Source organism: Centropristis striata, chromosome 17 (assembly GCF_030273125.1).
Source record: "Centropristis striata isolate RG_2023a ecotype Rhode Island chromosome 17, C.striata_1.0, whole genome shotgun sequence".
NCBI lineage: Eukaryota > Metazoa > Chordata > Actinopteri > Perciformes > Serranidae > Centropristis > Centropristis striata.
Genome location: NC_081533.1, coordinates 22,364,660 through 22,381,259, shown reverse-complemented (window position 1 = coordinate 22,381,259; position 16,600 = coordinate 22,364,660). Strand labels below are relative to the sequence as shown.

Genomic DNA, 16,600 nt, shown 5'->3' with positions numbered 1-16,600 from the left:
TTGTGATTAACAAGTCACTACCACAGTGTGTTGTGGGTTTTGTCTTGGAACTAGAACTCTAGAAGTCTCTGGAGTCGGTTAATCATTTTGAATAACAAATGGCCCTTGCAAACTGAGCTAGCCAGCAAACGCTATCATTAGCTGAGAATATAAACTCGAGGCTTCAAAAACATCACAGTGACTACATACATGAATTTTATGCATCTTTTGCACTGATACAAGAGTGCTATTGACATTCACCCTCCTAAAAGACAAAGCAAACATCAAATATTCAAATTTAAAAAGCTGAAAACTAATTTAATTAATTAAGGTTAATCAGTTTAAATAGTTTCCATTTAATGTTGTGTTGATTGACTAATTGGTTTCAGCTCTACTTATTGCTCATTACAGCCTAACCTTTAGGAGGCAGCCTAGTTTTGAAAGTCAGTCCTTATGAAAATTCCTGAAACAGTCATTGACTTTCCTTCAGCTGAAACTGAGGTTTCCCGTCTCTCCAGTGCCTCCTTCCTCTGCATTTAACTTGCGCTCCTCTCTTTTTTGTTTTCCTCCCGGTTTCTTTCCCGCTCAGCTACATCTGTCGCAACATGAGATCGTCAATATAATGAGGACAGGTTGTATTTGTGTGTATCTTCTGTCTGTCTCCTTTACCTAACTTACTCTGTCACTTTCCTTTTGCAATTGCAGGCACGTATTCACTCACCTCCACACCCATCCCCCCCACACACACATACACACACACTCTGTGTCTCTTACTTGGAGGTGGAGCACCTCCTTGTATTGCCTGTGGGGCTGCAGATGTCTAATGCTCTTGTCTGTTTGCCTCTGTCTCTCTTTTCCTCGGTTCATCTGTCCATTCCTGTCTTCCTTACTCTCTCTTACTCTCCTTGCTCCTCCACTATTTTTTTTGTCTCATCTCCTCCTTTATCGCTCCCACCCACCTTTCCTCATTTCAATTAGACTTCCTTCATGTATCCCTAATTTTCTATTGTTTCTTCACTCCTCCTCCCCCTCTCCGAGTCTCTCGTTATCGCTCCTCTCTGCTGTCTCCTCCTCTCCTGACAGGTACCATTCTTCACTCTGCTCCTGGCTTTGCTGGCCAGCATTATAGAGTGCGCTCATGTGTGTGTTTATTGCATTTTCCTTCTCACACACACACTCAAACAGTTGCACACACCCTGTTGTGGGTATAATCTTTTGCCCATTAGAGTAGTTTAGGTTTGGATAGTGTTGCATTTTTAAATAAACTCAAGGAAAGTACAGATGACAGATGACACACACAGGCATACATCTCTGGCAACACACACACACACACACACACACACACACACACACACACACACACACACCACACCACTGCACCAGATTTCTGCTGCCAGGAGTGTGGAGTCATGCAGGACCACTTAGCTCGAGCTGTACATTAGTGAAAGTGAGAAAGATGGACAGAAGGCAGAAGAAGAGTAGTGTGAGGAATTGAAGAAACATGGAGGTAGTAAGAAGTGCCGGTCAAAGTGGAGAGATGGAGGTGGACGAGGGTGGAAGAGGTCTTGTGTGTCAAGTGTGATAATATGAGTCTGTGTGAGGAGCTACACGAGGTTACCAATGAGTTTAAGTGGTGGTGAGAGAGACATGGAAAGTGCTGAGTGCTGCTGCATGCTCAGGGGAACAAGCAACATCACTGAATATAGAAAAGTATTAGATTCTTCTCCTCTGTATTCATATGTGAATTATGTCATATAAAAACAAGTAGAGCTGAAATGTGAAATATTGATGAATTGTTTTCTTCTTTAAAGATATGTCAGTTAATTTATCTGAGAAATAAATGGCACGGGGTATAGTTTAATCCTATTCAGAATTTCTAAAAGGGATTCAACACTGTCACTATGTAGCAGCTATTTTAGTTATAACAGGTATAATGGTATCAAATCTAGTTGTTTTTAACCACACTGGCAGTGTGACTCCAGGATGTCAGCCATTGGGTACACCACTTCAGCCCAGACTGAAATATCTCACCAACTCCTGGATGGATTACCATGAAATTACATGAGTCCTAGCCTGGAAACGAATCTGCTGAGCTCATTTGTATTTGCTCTTGCAGATGAGTCTGGTCACTTTCCCATTCAGATTGATTGCCAGACAGCCTGGCTCTCTCCTGGCCAATCAGGTGGTTTGATGGGATGACTGACTTCCAACATACCGCACAAAACTCATATCAAACTTTCAAACTTGGCAGTGCTAATCAAATACGAATCAACATTTTGTTACTGTGTTGCCTATTTCTTGCCTCAAATGTTTCAGAAACATATTTTACATACGTACTGTTTATCTGTAATTTAGGAATGCTGCTCCAATGGTTTTAGGTCTATTCAGAGGCATCTTTTTCTGCACCCCTTGATAATCAAAAATTAACTGAAAGGTTTCAGACAAATTCGCATTAGTGAATTAGTCCGGCAGTGCCAGCCCAAGTGACTTTGATAATCTGTCTTTTTTTTTTTTACAACCCCCCAAAAAGTTGGGAGGCTGTGTAAAATGTAAATTAAGAAGGATGCCTGCAACTCAGAATGAACAGTGTATATTGACAAAAAAAACAAAAGATTATCAGTATACTGTCTTTGTACATTTTTCAATTGAATATATGTCACAAAGAAAACATTTTAGATATCGTCTCAGCTCTTTTGGGAAAGGGAGAATTTCCCACACTGCAAAGGTCTGAATCAAAATCTCATTTAGATCAATGTACAATCAAAATTGCGATACCCCCTGGAGTATTAAAGACCCAAAAAGCTACAGGTGTGGCTGTGGACTTTAAATGAATTGAGAAAGAGCAGCAACTTTCCTTTTCTGGTGGATTAGATTTTGTTCAGCATTACTGCTGTAGAAAGAAAAGGCGACTACATGGGACGTTCATTTCAAAGAGTAACTTCATAAATTCCGAATGTATTTGCATTGTTAACGGTGTGCTCTGTCTAAGAGAGCCAGAGGTATGAACTTCTGACATAATGACACCATCCCATCAGTTAGACTGAGAGGGATCAGCAGTGAAGAGTGAAGAATCTGAGCTCAGCTGCGCACAGAAACTGAGAATATCAGATTGATTCAACCCTGCACCCGGGTGTGATTTTCCTCACTCCTCATCTAAAAATATAGAAAAGCTCACACATCAAATGCTGCTCACACATTGTTCGAAATAAGATTTCCTTTTCCTGTGTGTGGCACCCAGAGAGATTTGCAGGTGGGCGATTTATCAACAGAGATTGATAATGAGAGTAACACTCATTGTTACTGTGGATCAAGGAAAAAATAAAGATTTTCCAGAGGGATGCAGGAAGAGAGGAATGGGCAGAGGATGGAGGTGATTCATGAGCAAAGAGTAAAGACTTAACATCTTAGCTGTTAGTGTGAAGACAGAAGATAGTGGTTAAGCGAGTTAGAGAGGGATGGAGTAAGAAGAATGGATCTTGAAGACAGATAATAAAGAGAAGAGTAACAATTCCTAACTTTGCAGTGGAAAAAATGAGAAAAATGGACTCTGGAGACAAAAAGAGAGCGAACAATGGGAAACAGGAAGATGGGCTGAAGGTAGAGGAGGATTGCACAGTCATGCTGCTTTTCTTGTGTTTCAGATAGATTTCGAGTAACTCAGCAGTGAGCTTTTGTTCCACTGCTATACCAAGTAAATGGCCTCTCCGGGGATTCCAACAGCCCATTCAAATCTTTTAAGCTTTTCTGTAAACAGTCATTCTGTTAAAGCAATGTATCATTATTGCCTCTATTCAGAAACCTAATCAAACTGAGCTTTAGGTGTAGTGGCAGGGATGTGCTGAAGGGAAGTGTACACTTGTTTTAATCAGCAGGAAGCATGTCTTTCTTGTATCTTGCTGGGAAAGCACTGAATTGCTTCGAAGGCTCCTTTGAAAATGTGTGAAGTGGTTTTGGACTTTAACAGGCATCCTGGGCTGTTTGTAAAAGATGAAGCTTTTCACTGTGAGATTAATTGCAGCGACAGTTTCCAAATAACTAGTGGCATAATAACCACATATAAGGCCTTGTTCTGTTTCATGATTATCCAAGTAGACTCACAGCTGAAGGAGTTTTTTTCAGGTGCCATAAACATAAAATGTATAAAAGTGGAAGTAGCCACTGTGGATGACATTTTTGTTTTCTTGAAGTCAGAAGTAAACATCTTTAGACGAGAGAATGGAGATAACAATGAGTTGTCCACTAACACTAGTGCTGAATCACTAGCTTGTTAAGCAAAGTGCAGCCATAATTGACATTAAATCTCATATTAATTAGGATGGTAATTTTGACTTGCAAAAAAACAGGCTTAGAATAAAATGTTTTAAGAGTTTTAGGATGAAAACATGGTCTAATTAAATACACACAGTGCCTGTCTAACAGGTTGCCTTGGTAGCAAATTTTCATTCTCAAGCCACGCCCTAAAGTATACCCTGCTTTATTGTTTATTTTACTCTAAATGGGATGTTAATGTTTAAAATGAACATCATCCTGTATTGAAGACTTGAAACTAACTAATTAGACCATAAAGTCATGAGGACAAAGTTTACTGAGGTAATCATTCATCAATAATTTCCTCACAGACTTTTACATAATCAGACTTCTTTTTGCAACCAGCAGAGCCGCCCCCTGCTGGTCATTAAAAAGAATGCACTTCTGCATTGGCTTCAATGGTAAGACCTAGAGCATAAATGTACTCCTCTCGGTAAATTATGGTGCAAAAGAGAACTGTGTAATAAATGTTTTCTGATTTTAAAAGAAATGAAATAAAATAAAAAATTGAAGGCACAAACCTGCATACATAACATAACATAACGAAGGTAACTACAACTCCCATGGAGCATTTTGGCAAGAGAAAATTAATCATCAAGCGTATTACTGCTGGTGGAAGCATTGTGATGTTGGAAAAAAAAAAATTAAAACACGATCTACAGCTTAAACCAATTCATTTTTTACTTCTGGTGTCAATTGTGGATGAATGCAGTAACTATGGCAACATGTTTAGTTCTCGCTGTCGCTCTAATTCTTGCCTTTGACTGGCCCTTCTCCATAGAAATGCTCATGCCAAGGCTCATGTGTATTATAGTATTTGCAGCTGTCCACAATGCCAAAGTGCCAGAAAAAGTGTATTAATTGTTGCGTTTTCTGGTTCAACTTTCCAAAGTGACATCCTGTGTAATGACATATCTTCCTCCAGAATGATCAGGAGAGATAATGAACTCTTAATGAGTTTTATATTCTCGTGCTGACATCTATGTCCAGCAACATACCATAGGCTTTCAAGACACTATCGGTTTTGTTGAGCCATTTAATGAGAAATTGACTTTCTGAAAAAATGGAACCCTCTTTTTTACTTTCCACTTCCATCCTTTAGCTCCAACGATCTGTTTTCCTCCATGATGTTTTTTTAATCTGCCAACTTCTATACCCTGAGGAAGTGAATCGGTTCTTAACTGTGCACCATGAGATCTTTGGCTGCTAAATAAACAAGATTCAACATGTGTTTTAGGGCCTATACCTTTTGTTTGATATACATACATATCCTTGATATTGGCTTTGACAAGATCGGTAAAATAAAAAGTTTTCTTCAAAATTTAAGAAAAGCTGACATTTAATAGAGTTGGCGTTAAAACACGAACACATGTACCAAGGACTCCTGTTATCAGTGTTGCTAAAGACTGGGTTATTATTATTCTGCTAAAATAAAGAAAAATGTGTATAGTATATTATTAGTTTCATGACAAGAGAATAATATACTATACATAGAAAATGCTTGGATCCACAGTTTCTCACTGTGTATCGTTCTCAGTTAACATTGATGTGTTGGCACTGGTGGCATTTCAGATCTACAGCGGGTTAGGATGAGGTGGTTGGTAGTGCTGTCGTCTCTAGAGACCAGAAGCTCTCACAGAAACACACACACGTTGGACTGTGCTTGTTCAAAGACTAAAGTGATCTCAGGAGATCGGCTAGCCTCACGTGCACCCCAGCCCCAGGGGGGTTGTCGTAATCCCAGAGCTGCATTTGTGGATGGCACATGTGTGCACGCTTCATATCTAATGCTTCAATTTGGCAGCAAATCTTTGAAATAGGTTTCTCGTTCTCTGTTGGGGAATTCTTTTGGGAATGCCAATTTGATCTACTGTATAGTCACCCGTTTTCTTTTTTCCTCTCTAATTGCCAAATAAATAGGCATCTTGAATGTGGGCCCCTTTATCTGCTAATATTTAAGCTTACAGCTCTTTAAACTATGAGACTCATAAGCAAAACCCTCTGATGATCACTCCAAAATGTAAGACTATTTATCTTCTCCACGATGTTTTTTGGTGCGGTTCAGTTGTTTGTATTTCAGCCTGATTATGGAAAAACTGCTGGTCTGATTTTCATGAAACTTGGTGGTAGGGTGTATGGGATGGGGAAGAAGGCATACAAAATTGGAGCCAAATCACAGGCAAATATAAAAACATTATTTTTCATTTTCATTAACGTTGCAGGATAGGGCATAAAGGACTGAATTGGGATTTGAATTGGGGTGAGCTTAAATCTCATAGGAGCAGCTGGTGTTAACTTTACTCTTTAGTCTTTAGGGGGATCAAGTGGTTAAAAAACAAATTGCTCTCTGGGATTTAACCAGAAGGATAGAGCCAACAAATAATGTTGAAAAGAAGATTCTCACCACAACTCTGTTTTCTGTTGTTGTGCACGGAAAATATTGCAGCTCTAATTGCAGAAAAAATGTAACACAAAGTTTGGACCGCCATCGTTTGTAAAACAGTTGAAACATCTTCTTTAATTTGGCTGCAGTACCACTCTCTGCCTGAACTGCTGCTGATGCTGTTGCTGGCGGGGCAGATCTGGAATAAGAGTGTTTGTTTTCTATTTCCTCTATTTACCCTTTGATCACAATTTATAATAAAGCGTTCAGAAGTGAGAACCAACAGGAATGTCTTTGCAGGGACAGAAAGTTAGCCAAACAAGGCTTTCTGGTTATATTAATTGACCTTTTTTCTCTTTAATGGTCCAAATATCAAATGCAAGAGAACAGGAAACCTTAAATCTGTGTTTCCATTCATTACGATGGAAGAGTAATGTGTGCAATTTGATATTTGCATCAGTGTCCTGTTCGCAGTCAAAAAAAGACTCCACTTATCACCATTATGCTAATAGGGATCGCTATTACCATAATGATATGCCATTATAAATAATGAAAGAATGAATACATGTGATTTTAATGAATGTTTTCCTCGCGCTTTCTTCTTCACTCTTTTTTTCAAGGTTCATTCTGCTTTCCCAGAGGAAACCTGTGCAGTTTAGTTCATAGCTGCCAAATCAAATGATTAAAGAGACTGTATAGATGTAAACATCTTTTCATTTCTCATTCTGCTACTCCAGCCCTCCCTTTTCTCCGGGTCACTCACTACTTAATCTTCATAGACAGCATCTTCATTAAAAAAGAAGACTCTGTCGCCACTTCTCTCTGTCGGTGAAATCTTTGTGGATGTGCATGCTTACCTGTATGCTGCACACAGCAGGACTTTACAGAGAGAAATGGTGCTGCCTGACAAACAGCTGCTGCAACTTTTTGGAATATAACTAAAAGCAAGATTAGACCGTGGAAAAACTGTAAAATTATCCTGAATAGATTCTGTATGTGAGTTTTTCTGATGTTTGTCAGATTAAAAGGCCAGTGGTCACGTACCAGAGAGAAATAATAGCACCTCTCCTCGTCCAGAGCAAACTTAGATATCATCTGCGTGCAGAAGCTGCACTCTAATATCTTGTGTTCAGTCTGTGGTGAAATAGAAATAGCTTACTGAGGCCTAAACTCATCTAATATTAGCTATTCTCTTAATCCTCCTCTCCCTTTCTCTTCCTAAACAAAAGAAGGGATTCAACATAGACTGTAACTTTTCATCTTTCTGTCTCTCAGGTGACTCCATCCTCTAAGATCGTGGGCGACTTGGCCCAGTTCATGGTGCAGAACAACCTGACCAGGGCAGAAGTGGAGGAGAGGGCGGACGAGTTGTCCTTCCCCCTGTCTGTGGTCGAGTTCCTGCAGGGATACATCGGGATACCACATGGAGGATTCCCGGAGCCGTTTAGATCAAAGGTACAGCACTTAATTCTTCTTGTGTATTCATTCCTTACGCCTTAAGATCAGTGCAACACCTACATCTACTGGGATAAACACAACCACAGCAGTTATTTAGACCACAAAAAACAACACTGAAAACACTTTTAATATTTATCTTCTGCACTTCTTCCTTCAGTTGTACTTTTTATGTAACCAACACATAGCACAAACACAGGCAGAAGAGCCCATTTAAAGGCATGTGTATACACAATTGAACACACACAAACTCTGTCACATGCTTGGTTACGTCTGACAGTTGCAAACGGTGAAGAAAACCGTGATATTGCTTCTGTCCTCTCATCTCCTCGCCATTTCTTTACCGCTGTCCACTTCTCTTGTCTCCTCTCTTCACGACTGCAAACAGCAGGGGAGCAACTCTCATGTGCAGCAGGGCTTTACAGCTCCAAGTCTCCTCGGGAGAGTCGCATGAACACACACAGGCATGAATAAAGGCAGATTTGTCACATTCTCCCTAAAAAACCTGCTGACATATTGACATACTTGACATTTCCCCCAAAGTTATTTTTTTCTCTCAAAGGAGGGAAGGGGATGCTTTTTCCCTGTGCTTCACATCTGCATGCTATAATGTATTATCAGTGAACCGACGTGTAAAATGTAAGTGTGTGTGTGTGTGTGTGTCTGTGTGCGTGTGCGTGTGCGTGTGTGTGTGCGTGTGTGTGTCTTTTTGCAGGGCCTGATATATAATATATTATAATTAACTTTAAATTAACATTTATGAACTGCATTTAATTTAGCTAAAGGTAATTTGTTCCTGTTCTGCTACCTTCATCTTAATTTTAACTATTTATCTTATCAGCTACAGGTTTATGAATCAGTCCATCCATTTCTTTGCGTATTCATGTGTCTCTCCAGTTACTGATTCTCCTTCACCTCTTCCTTTTTCTGTATACCCGTAAAACTAACTCCTGACATCCTGTCACCTTTATCATGAAGTTGTCCTTTCTCTCCCTGTTTCCGTAAAATGTGTGCAGTTAGGAGACTATATGATCAAATGTTTGTCATTTAGCTGCTCAGGCCGTCCTGCCCTTGCCAATCACAGTGATTTTTCAGTTTTACACACTACACTATACAACCCCTGTGTCCATTACCTCTCTATTAGTGTCTCTCAATCTGTAAAAAGATAAAAAACTGTGGTATAACAGTCATTCCTATTAAACAACCAAGATGGTGGCCAACTTCTCTATTCATTCAGATCTTCAGGTTTCTTTTCTTTCCTTTATTTTCAGTCAGCACTGGAATACTTTATGCTGAGTGAGGCTCCAACGCTTCTTCAGCAGCCCACCCTCAATATATAATGCACAAACACCAAGAGGCTTTTTCACACACAGCTTACTGAAGAACTCCTCTTCATCCCTCTCATTCGTTAAACTCAGAGTTCAGTTTTGGTACAAATTATTTCTGCATTCCTTTTCACAATATTTCCATTTGTTGTGTGTGTGTCTGTGCTTACATGCAAGCTGCAAGTTTGAGATGAGTCCGATACATTTTACTGTCACCCACTGAATATCTCAGAGAACTTTACTAGTATAAATTGATATAAATGGTGTCAAACTCTTGCAAGTTGAAACAAAGTAAAACATTATTTATTATTTAATTTTTGTTGGGGTGGTTTTCTTCATGCCAGACACTCACCTTCATTTACTGCTACTTCACTAAATCCTGTCTCCCTCCTCTCCCACTCATGTCAATGTGTTTGTGTCTCTATGTGACTATTTGTGCAAAATCTAGCAGAATATTGGTTAGCAGCCGATAATGTACATGTATACACGCATGCATGCAGAGACATGTGCATCCCTTTACATTGCTGCATGCAAGGCCCGAGAGCTATGTCATCATTATGTGCAGTAGCCGAAGGTTATTTTTGCATGCTTGCAGCATGGAAGAAATCATGTTTCTTTAATGGATCTTGGTGGCATTAATTAGTCAGAATGCTGTCACATGCTTTCATTTCATTAATGCACACAGGATATTTGCATGCACAGGAAAAACTTTTTAAGACACAAAGTGGTAGTTGAGGCATTTCCTCATCTTAGTTCTGTCACGCTTAGTTCATTTGCGGCGTGGGTGGACTGAGAATGGTCAAGGGAGAGGAAAACAAGAGACAGGAGGGCGAGAGGGAAAGAGGGAGACTGTGGGAGGATAGATGGGGAGATGAGGGTAGGGGGGGAGAATAAGGAGGCCATCAGAAAGAAAGTGAATTCAAGAAATAAGATTATTGTCAGAAAATCCAGCACATCCCTCAGAGGCACCGCACTCGGGGAGGAAAAAGGAAGCGAAAAAAAATCATTGACAATAAAAAAAGAGAGAGATTGGTGGAGAGTTGTTGAGTGGCTTTAAGAGAAATGAGGAGAAAGAGCAAATAACCTTGAAGGAAGAGTTCATCTTCGCTCCATTTATAAACAGACACAGCCTCTCTTTGGCACACATGGTCTGTGTCTCACACTTAAACAATCAAGCAGTTTAGGTGTTAGACATCCTCTGAGGATGAATGTTAATGAGAGGGACTCAAATGAGTCTGCCATCTTTGAAGTGTCTCCTTCTAACACACACAAATGAGTCAGCTAACTTTGAACTGTTAGCTCTGTGACTAATAGCATTGAATTGGGCTCTTTGTCTGGTGATTTCCGCAAGGCACACACACATGCACTCATAAATGTGCCCACATGTTACACATACGCAAAGAATAGAATACAGTAGCACACTCTCATTTGCAAACATAACATGAATGTATGCACATACAGTATATGCACAGCATGTACACTATGCACACAGAGGAAACATGATTAACTTCATGTTTCAGGAGGTGCACACACACGGCGATAAAAATGCAAAAGAGTGAAAACACCTACGGATTACTAATGCAAGACTTTGGATGTTAGCTTAGACGATTATTTGAACCTGAATGAGGCTTAAATAAACAAAGGCTCACACACCCACACAAAGGTTGGTAAAAAAAAGCTTTGCTATTAGCTTTTCCTGCTTGTATACTTCCAAGAAACATTTCCTAAAGCACTGAAGCATACTAAATAGGCTAATTGTATGGATATTCCTGCAACTGCCCCTCCCTCCCTATGCGCCTGTGTAGACTGTGTCATCAAAAGCTAAAGAAATCTGTGAAAATAAAAACAAAACTGCAGCCCTTGGGCGACCGCCTGTGTCTTGACATAATCTCTCCTGCAGACATTATTAGTAGCTTCAGATCGATTGTCTCCACAAGTTGTGTCAGATACCAACAACTGTGTGGGCAGATAAAATGTCATAGCATTAGTCTTATAGCTGCCTCCACTTTCCACAATTATCCTTTTTCTTTCTCCTTCTCCTCTACCATTCCTAAGAAGGAACCAGGATGATGTGTCACATATGCGGCAACACTGCAGTCATCTGTGATAGGCTGATGACACTCTAACGGAGAGAAAAAGATGAATTGAGAAAGAGATGGAAGGAACTTAAGTGGATATCACTGCAGATCTTAACACAACACCGGTGTCACTTTTATGCAAATTTAAAAAATAACTTGTATTAAGTTTTATTTTCTTTCCAATTCAAGTGTATCTCTCTGTCTCTTGCTCTATCCCTCAAAACAGCGCCCCATGTATCTCTATCTTCCTCCTCCACTCACCCAAAGTCTCTCTGTCACTTCAGTGCTTTGACAGGGAGCAGCTTTTATCCAGTACAATGTGAAGGTTTTACCAGCACTTTATACATCCCACATGCAACCGAGTCCCATGAGGATACAACAAGCGGGGAAACATTCAGGAAGACTTTGTGACTTTGAACAAAAACTTTTAGTAATCTGTTTGTTTCCCCTTTCTCTCACACCTATTTTCTATTGTTTCCTCTCCTCCATCTTCCTCCTATCCCAGGTGCTGAAGTCCCTTAACCGCGTTGAGGGTCGTCCCGGTGCCTCTCTGCCCGCCATGGACTTCAAAGTCCTGGAGGAGGGGCTCCGAGCTGCACACGGTGAAGAAATCACCCCTGAGGATGTGATGTCAGCAGCCATGTACCCCAAGGTGTTCCAGGAGTTCAAGGAATTTACTGGTGAGTGATAATTGATCTTTGTATTTAGATACATATAGTGAATTAAGATCAGGAATCAACGTGTTGTTTTATTAGACTTTTTAGTAGTTGTCCATTTGATTGAATGGGATTCGTAATTTTGAACAAGTCTGTGTTCATGGCGTTCACTCTTGGTCTCACACACAAGCTCTCATTCTCATTTGTATTATTACTGAGGCTTGAAATTAGCAGCCAACCTTAAGTCAGGGAAAACTCAAAGTTCAACCATCAGGTAGAAACATTTTCAGTTGCTGTATTTGACAGTTCACATATAGGAAAACAATCACATGCTTCACATTCAGAGGAGCGTGCAGTGCAACAACTGATGGTGAATTTACATAATGCACATAGAAGAAATCAGAACAGCAAGAAGTGGTGCAGGGAGAAGAAATCCGCATAACCAGTAACGGCATTTTTGAGCATGTTTGAAGTACACGCAGTCAGCAGGCAGGAGAAAGCTGTGTTGTTGGAAGTTTAATTAAATCTCAACTTTTCAAACTTGCATTAAAGCAGCTACAGTAACATTCAGATGCCTGGATTAACACAAGCTCAATTGAGGAAATGTCAGCATTAAACAGGCTTTTTTATGTAGAGCTTTAATTAATGTACAGGTGAAGATTGAACACACCCTTGAGCCTGATCTTAACCCTTAAAAATCCTGACAGTTACAAACACTGTTTTACATTTTAACTATCATTTAAATGTGATTACTGCTCTGTGAGAAATTTACAGTAAATACAGTATCAACCACACAAGTTGGCAGGTGCTCAAGCAAAGCATGCAACATGGGTCTGTATTGCATCAATGAAAATATGGTGGAAGACAGTCTCCAGAGTTTTTTCAGCTTTCTGTAAGAGAAGGTCATATTTTATTTTGGGATTTGTAAAAAAAAAAAAAACAAACAATCACTTCCCCCCAAAAACATTTTTTTTTTGGGGGGAATTGTTCTTCTCTGTCCTCTATAATGACACAAACACTTAAGGAAGCTTTTCAAAGACAGGGTGCTTATGCATCCTTTAATGTTGATTTGAAATGTTTTTTAGGCTTAAATAAGTTATTGGATTTTTTTTTTTTTGTTTGATTGTGCAAATATAAAGCTAATGTTAATTGTTATTTTCAATATTAAAACTTGGTGTAACAATTATGGTGTGTTTATGACGTGACTTGGAACATTTTCAGTATATTGTAACAATACTAACAAACAAAGTTAATTTTGGTTACTACTATTATACCTCTAATATCTGACAAGACATTTTTCCCCTTAAATATCCCCTTTTTAAACTGGCATCCCCTGATTTTCTCCAGGTCTTAAAGTAGTAATGTCAAGTTGTGTGATACTTGCATGCACCTCCATATCCAATGCTCAATGTGAAAATTAAATAACAGACAATGGAGTTTAAAGATGCCATAAACAAGATTAATAGCATATCAATTGATTGCCTCTACATAACTCTCATTCTCATTCCCAGCTAGTAGTATACTGACACTTCTGGACACCTTTAGGTGTCACTTTTTACACACTGGGCACTAACACGCAAGATCAAAGAAGCTCAGATTATCCACACACAGAGGCATGACTTCATTGTCTGGTCAGGACACCATTAGTCAACTTTATCTTTACAAAGGATTTTTTTGTTCACTGCTATATTGATGTTCTAAATGTTGTGTACACCTCCTTCAAGAAACCATTAACAGGACATACATATTGTATATAGATTTTGTTTCAATTAAAATTTCCATCACAAAATAATGTTGCTGATTTGAAGGTCCCTTCTGTTTGTCTTTCCCCAGCTAACTTTGGTCCCGTGGACTGTCTCAGCACCAGGCTGTTCCTGGATGGACCCAAGATCGCTGAGGAGTTTGAGGTACACATCTTACCGTTTAAAATTAGGAGACACGTCATTTTAGAGGAGGAACTCTGCTGATTTCTCTAATTCAAACCATTTCCTACAGAAACCTTATGGCCTAGACGGATAGATGTAGGAGTTACCATACAGAAAGAGTATAATAATAACTGGGCAGTTGCATTATGGGAAGTGTAGGAAGCAGTGTTTGGTGCTTGACCTGCAGTATATAGTGGAGATAAATATAAAGATAAGTACCCCTTTTTTATATGCAATATTATTTTTTATTATTTTATTTTTATTATTATTTATTTATTTTTTTGCTTGACAAAGAGAGGGACTTATATTGCTGAAACTCAAGCTAAAAATGAAGATACAAAATAATGTAAAAATATTTTTGCAAATTACAGCAAAAATGTGATACTCAGTCAAAAAAATCATATTTCTACTATGATGATGCATTTCATCTGAGTCATTTCTTGTGTAACCCATTTTGTGCCTTTATTAATTGTGATGTAATAACAGTTTCATAAAAAGCAAACACTATCAGTCTGAAATGATTTTCCGTCGCTGCAGATGGCAGAGGTTTGATGCAGTTTGGTGCAGTCACAGTAGATGCTGATAACACAGTGGGGAGGACAGAGATATTAACGCTTTATCAAGGGAACAACAAACATTGTTTCTGATCCCTCTGGCCATCAGATTGGCCTTCCTGCACAGAAATAACAGATTAATTTTGTTGTGTGATGTCTGAGAGGAGGCCGGTGAGAGGCACTGAGGGCCCATATCTCACACCAAAATATAACCGTTACACGTTCCTGAAGCTTGTACCGTTTCTGTTTATTCTCCAACAGGGAGGCTGCTGAACATGCAGTCCAATGAGGGAGTAAAACAAATGAGTTGAATTGCTTTGCATGCAAACAAATTAGTGGAGCACAGGAATGTAACAATATGTTGGTGGGAGGATATGATAATTGGCTCTCACTTGTATCTGCAGAGCCACAGAATCTGAGTGAAATGTTTCTGGGGAATATCGATGCCTATAGCAAACTATTTCCTGTCAGCTCCAAAATGTTACATAAGGAGAATCAGCAGGCTAGAAATGTGTTTTAATATATGTGAATTCACAGTCAGCAGAAATGTTTCAACTTGTTGCCGTGCTGGTTTAAAGTTTCTCTCAGAACAGGAGCCGGCAGGTTTGAAGATGTCTGTTTTTATTCAGAAAAGTGCAGCGCAAACAGAGAACACTTCAGGAGAATGTCAGCAGTTATCACTTTGATGAGCGAAACTCAAACTAAAGTGATTGTTCAAGTCCAGATTGAAGAGTGAATTGCAAAAAGATTGTGAAACAACTTACGTTAACCTCTGCGACACATGTCAGAATCTGACGTCTGATCAAAGAGATCTTTGCTTTGCTACTGAAGGAGATGTTGGAAGAGTCTGTCACTCAATGTGTCATCGAGTAAAAAATATTTCTTGGTACCATATACAAAAGATTAAGTTCCCTTATTTCCTAACTTTTTACATTGGGCCATTGGGAGGTTTTCTTTACAATTACACACATGCAGACATAAAAATCATATGGTTGTTTTAATACTAGATTATTTAGAAAGATTAGAAATACTATTCCATTAGATCTGAGCTTTTTGTCCCTCAGTAGTAAACTCAGTCACTACAGTGTACAAGTGCCTAACAGAGGAACCAAAGACATATGTTTTTGTTTCTGTTTCGACACTACCTGTGACCAGATGGCAGCAGTGTGAAGCAATCAAACAGGTCAGAGATGATGGCTGTGGCAGTTGTTGACTGCAGCTCTGTTACGACCTTGTGCTGTATTTTTGTCTGTGAGCAGCAGGTGGTCATGCATGGTGGAAACCTTCCTGTGTACTGCAGGATGTGAGGTTATAGAAATGGTGCTGATGTTCTGTATTGTAACTGAATTGGACTTTATTCACCTTAATGAATTGAAGTTCCTGGACTGTTTTATTGCCTTTGGTGTTAGCTGAGGATAAAATTAAGTTAGCTTAAAGGACAATGGGTCGTGCTATCTTTGCACTTGCCCTCTCTGTTGTAAAGATTGAGGAAATGCGACTCCAGCAGAAAACTGTAAAACAAGGCTGATAGTGCAAGTCTCCTAAAGCTATCAGAGTAAGCTTATGTTTCTCTCACAATCTAAATGAATGTAAATCCTTGAATCAGCTGTTGAAGCTAGCTGCATAGGAATCTTCTGCTGGTTCAATCAGGTAGCTGTCTGTGCAATGCGGGAATTTCTCTTTAAATCGGAGCATTTCAATAAAATTGAATAAAGTTTCCTGTAGAAACTTGAAATCCTTCTGTTCAGTTCAGTGACTGTATGAAATAATCAGCATAGCCTGTGTGACCCTCACCCAGAGCTTTCTGAAGAGCAGTTGTGAAGCTCAGCTCTGGCCATCTTGGCAGTTCTTTACTCTTACTCTAATCCAATTTATATTATATACCTAATATATAATGTGTATGTATTTATTGCCGTGGATGGGCTGAGGTGGTCTAA

General features: G+C 39.3%; 1 protein-coding gene across 1 annotated transcript in view; it reads left to right on the top strand.

Moving 5' to 3' along the window:
* The window catches only part of LOC131990075 (pyruvate carboxylase, mitochondrial-like), a 314,152-nt gene that overhangs the window by 281,786 nt on the left and 15,766 nt on the right, over positions 1 to 16,600 (top strand). The window contains exons 22-24 of the mRNA XM_059355468.1: positions 7,946 to 8,125; positions 12,034 to 12,208; positions 14,018 to 14,091. Coding sequence (XP_059211451.1) covers positions 7,946 to 8,125; positions 12,034 to 12,208; positions 14,018 to 14,091 — 429 coding nt within the window. The remainder of the gene's footprint in view (positions 1 to 7,945; positions 8,126 to 12,033; positions 12,209 to 14,017; positions 14,092 to 16,600) is intronic.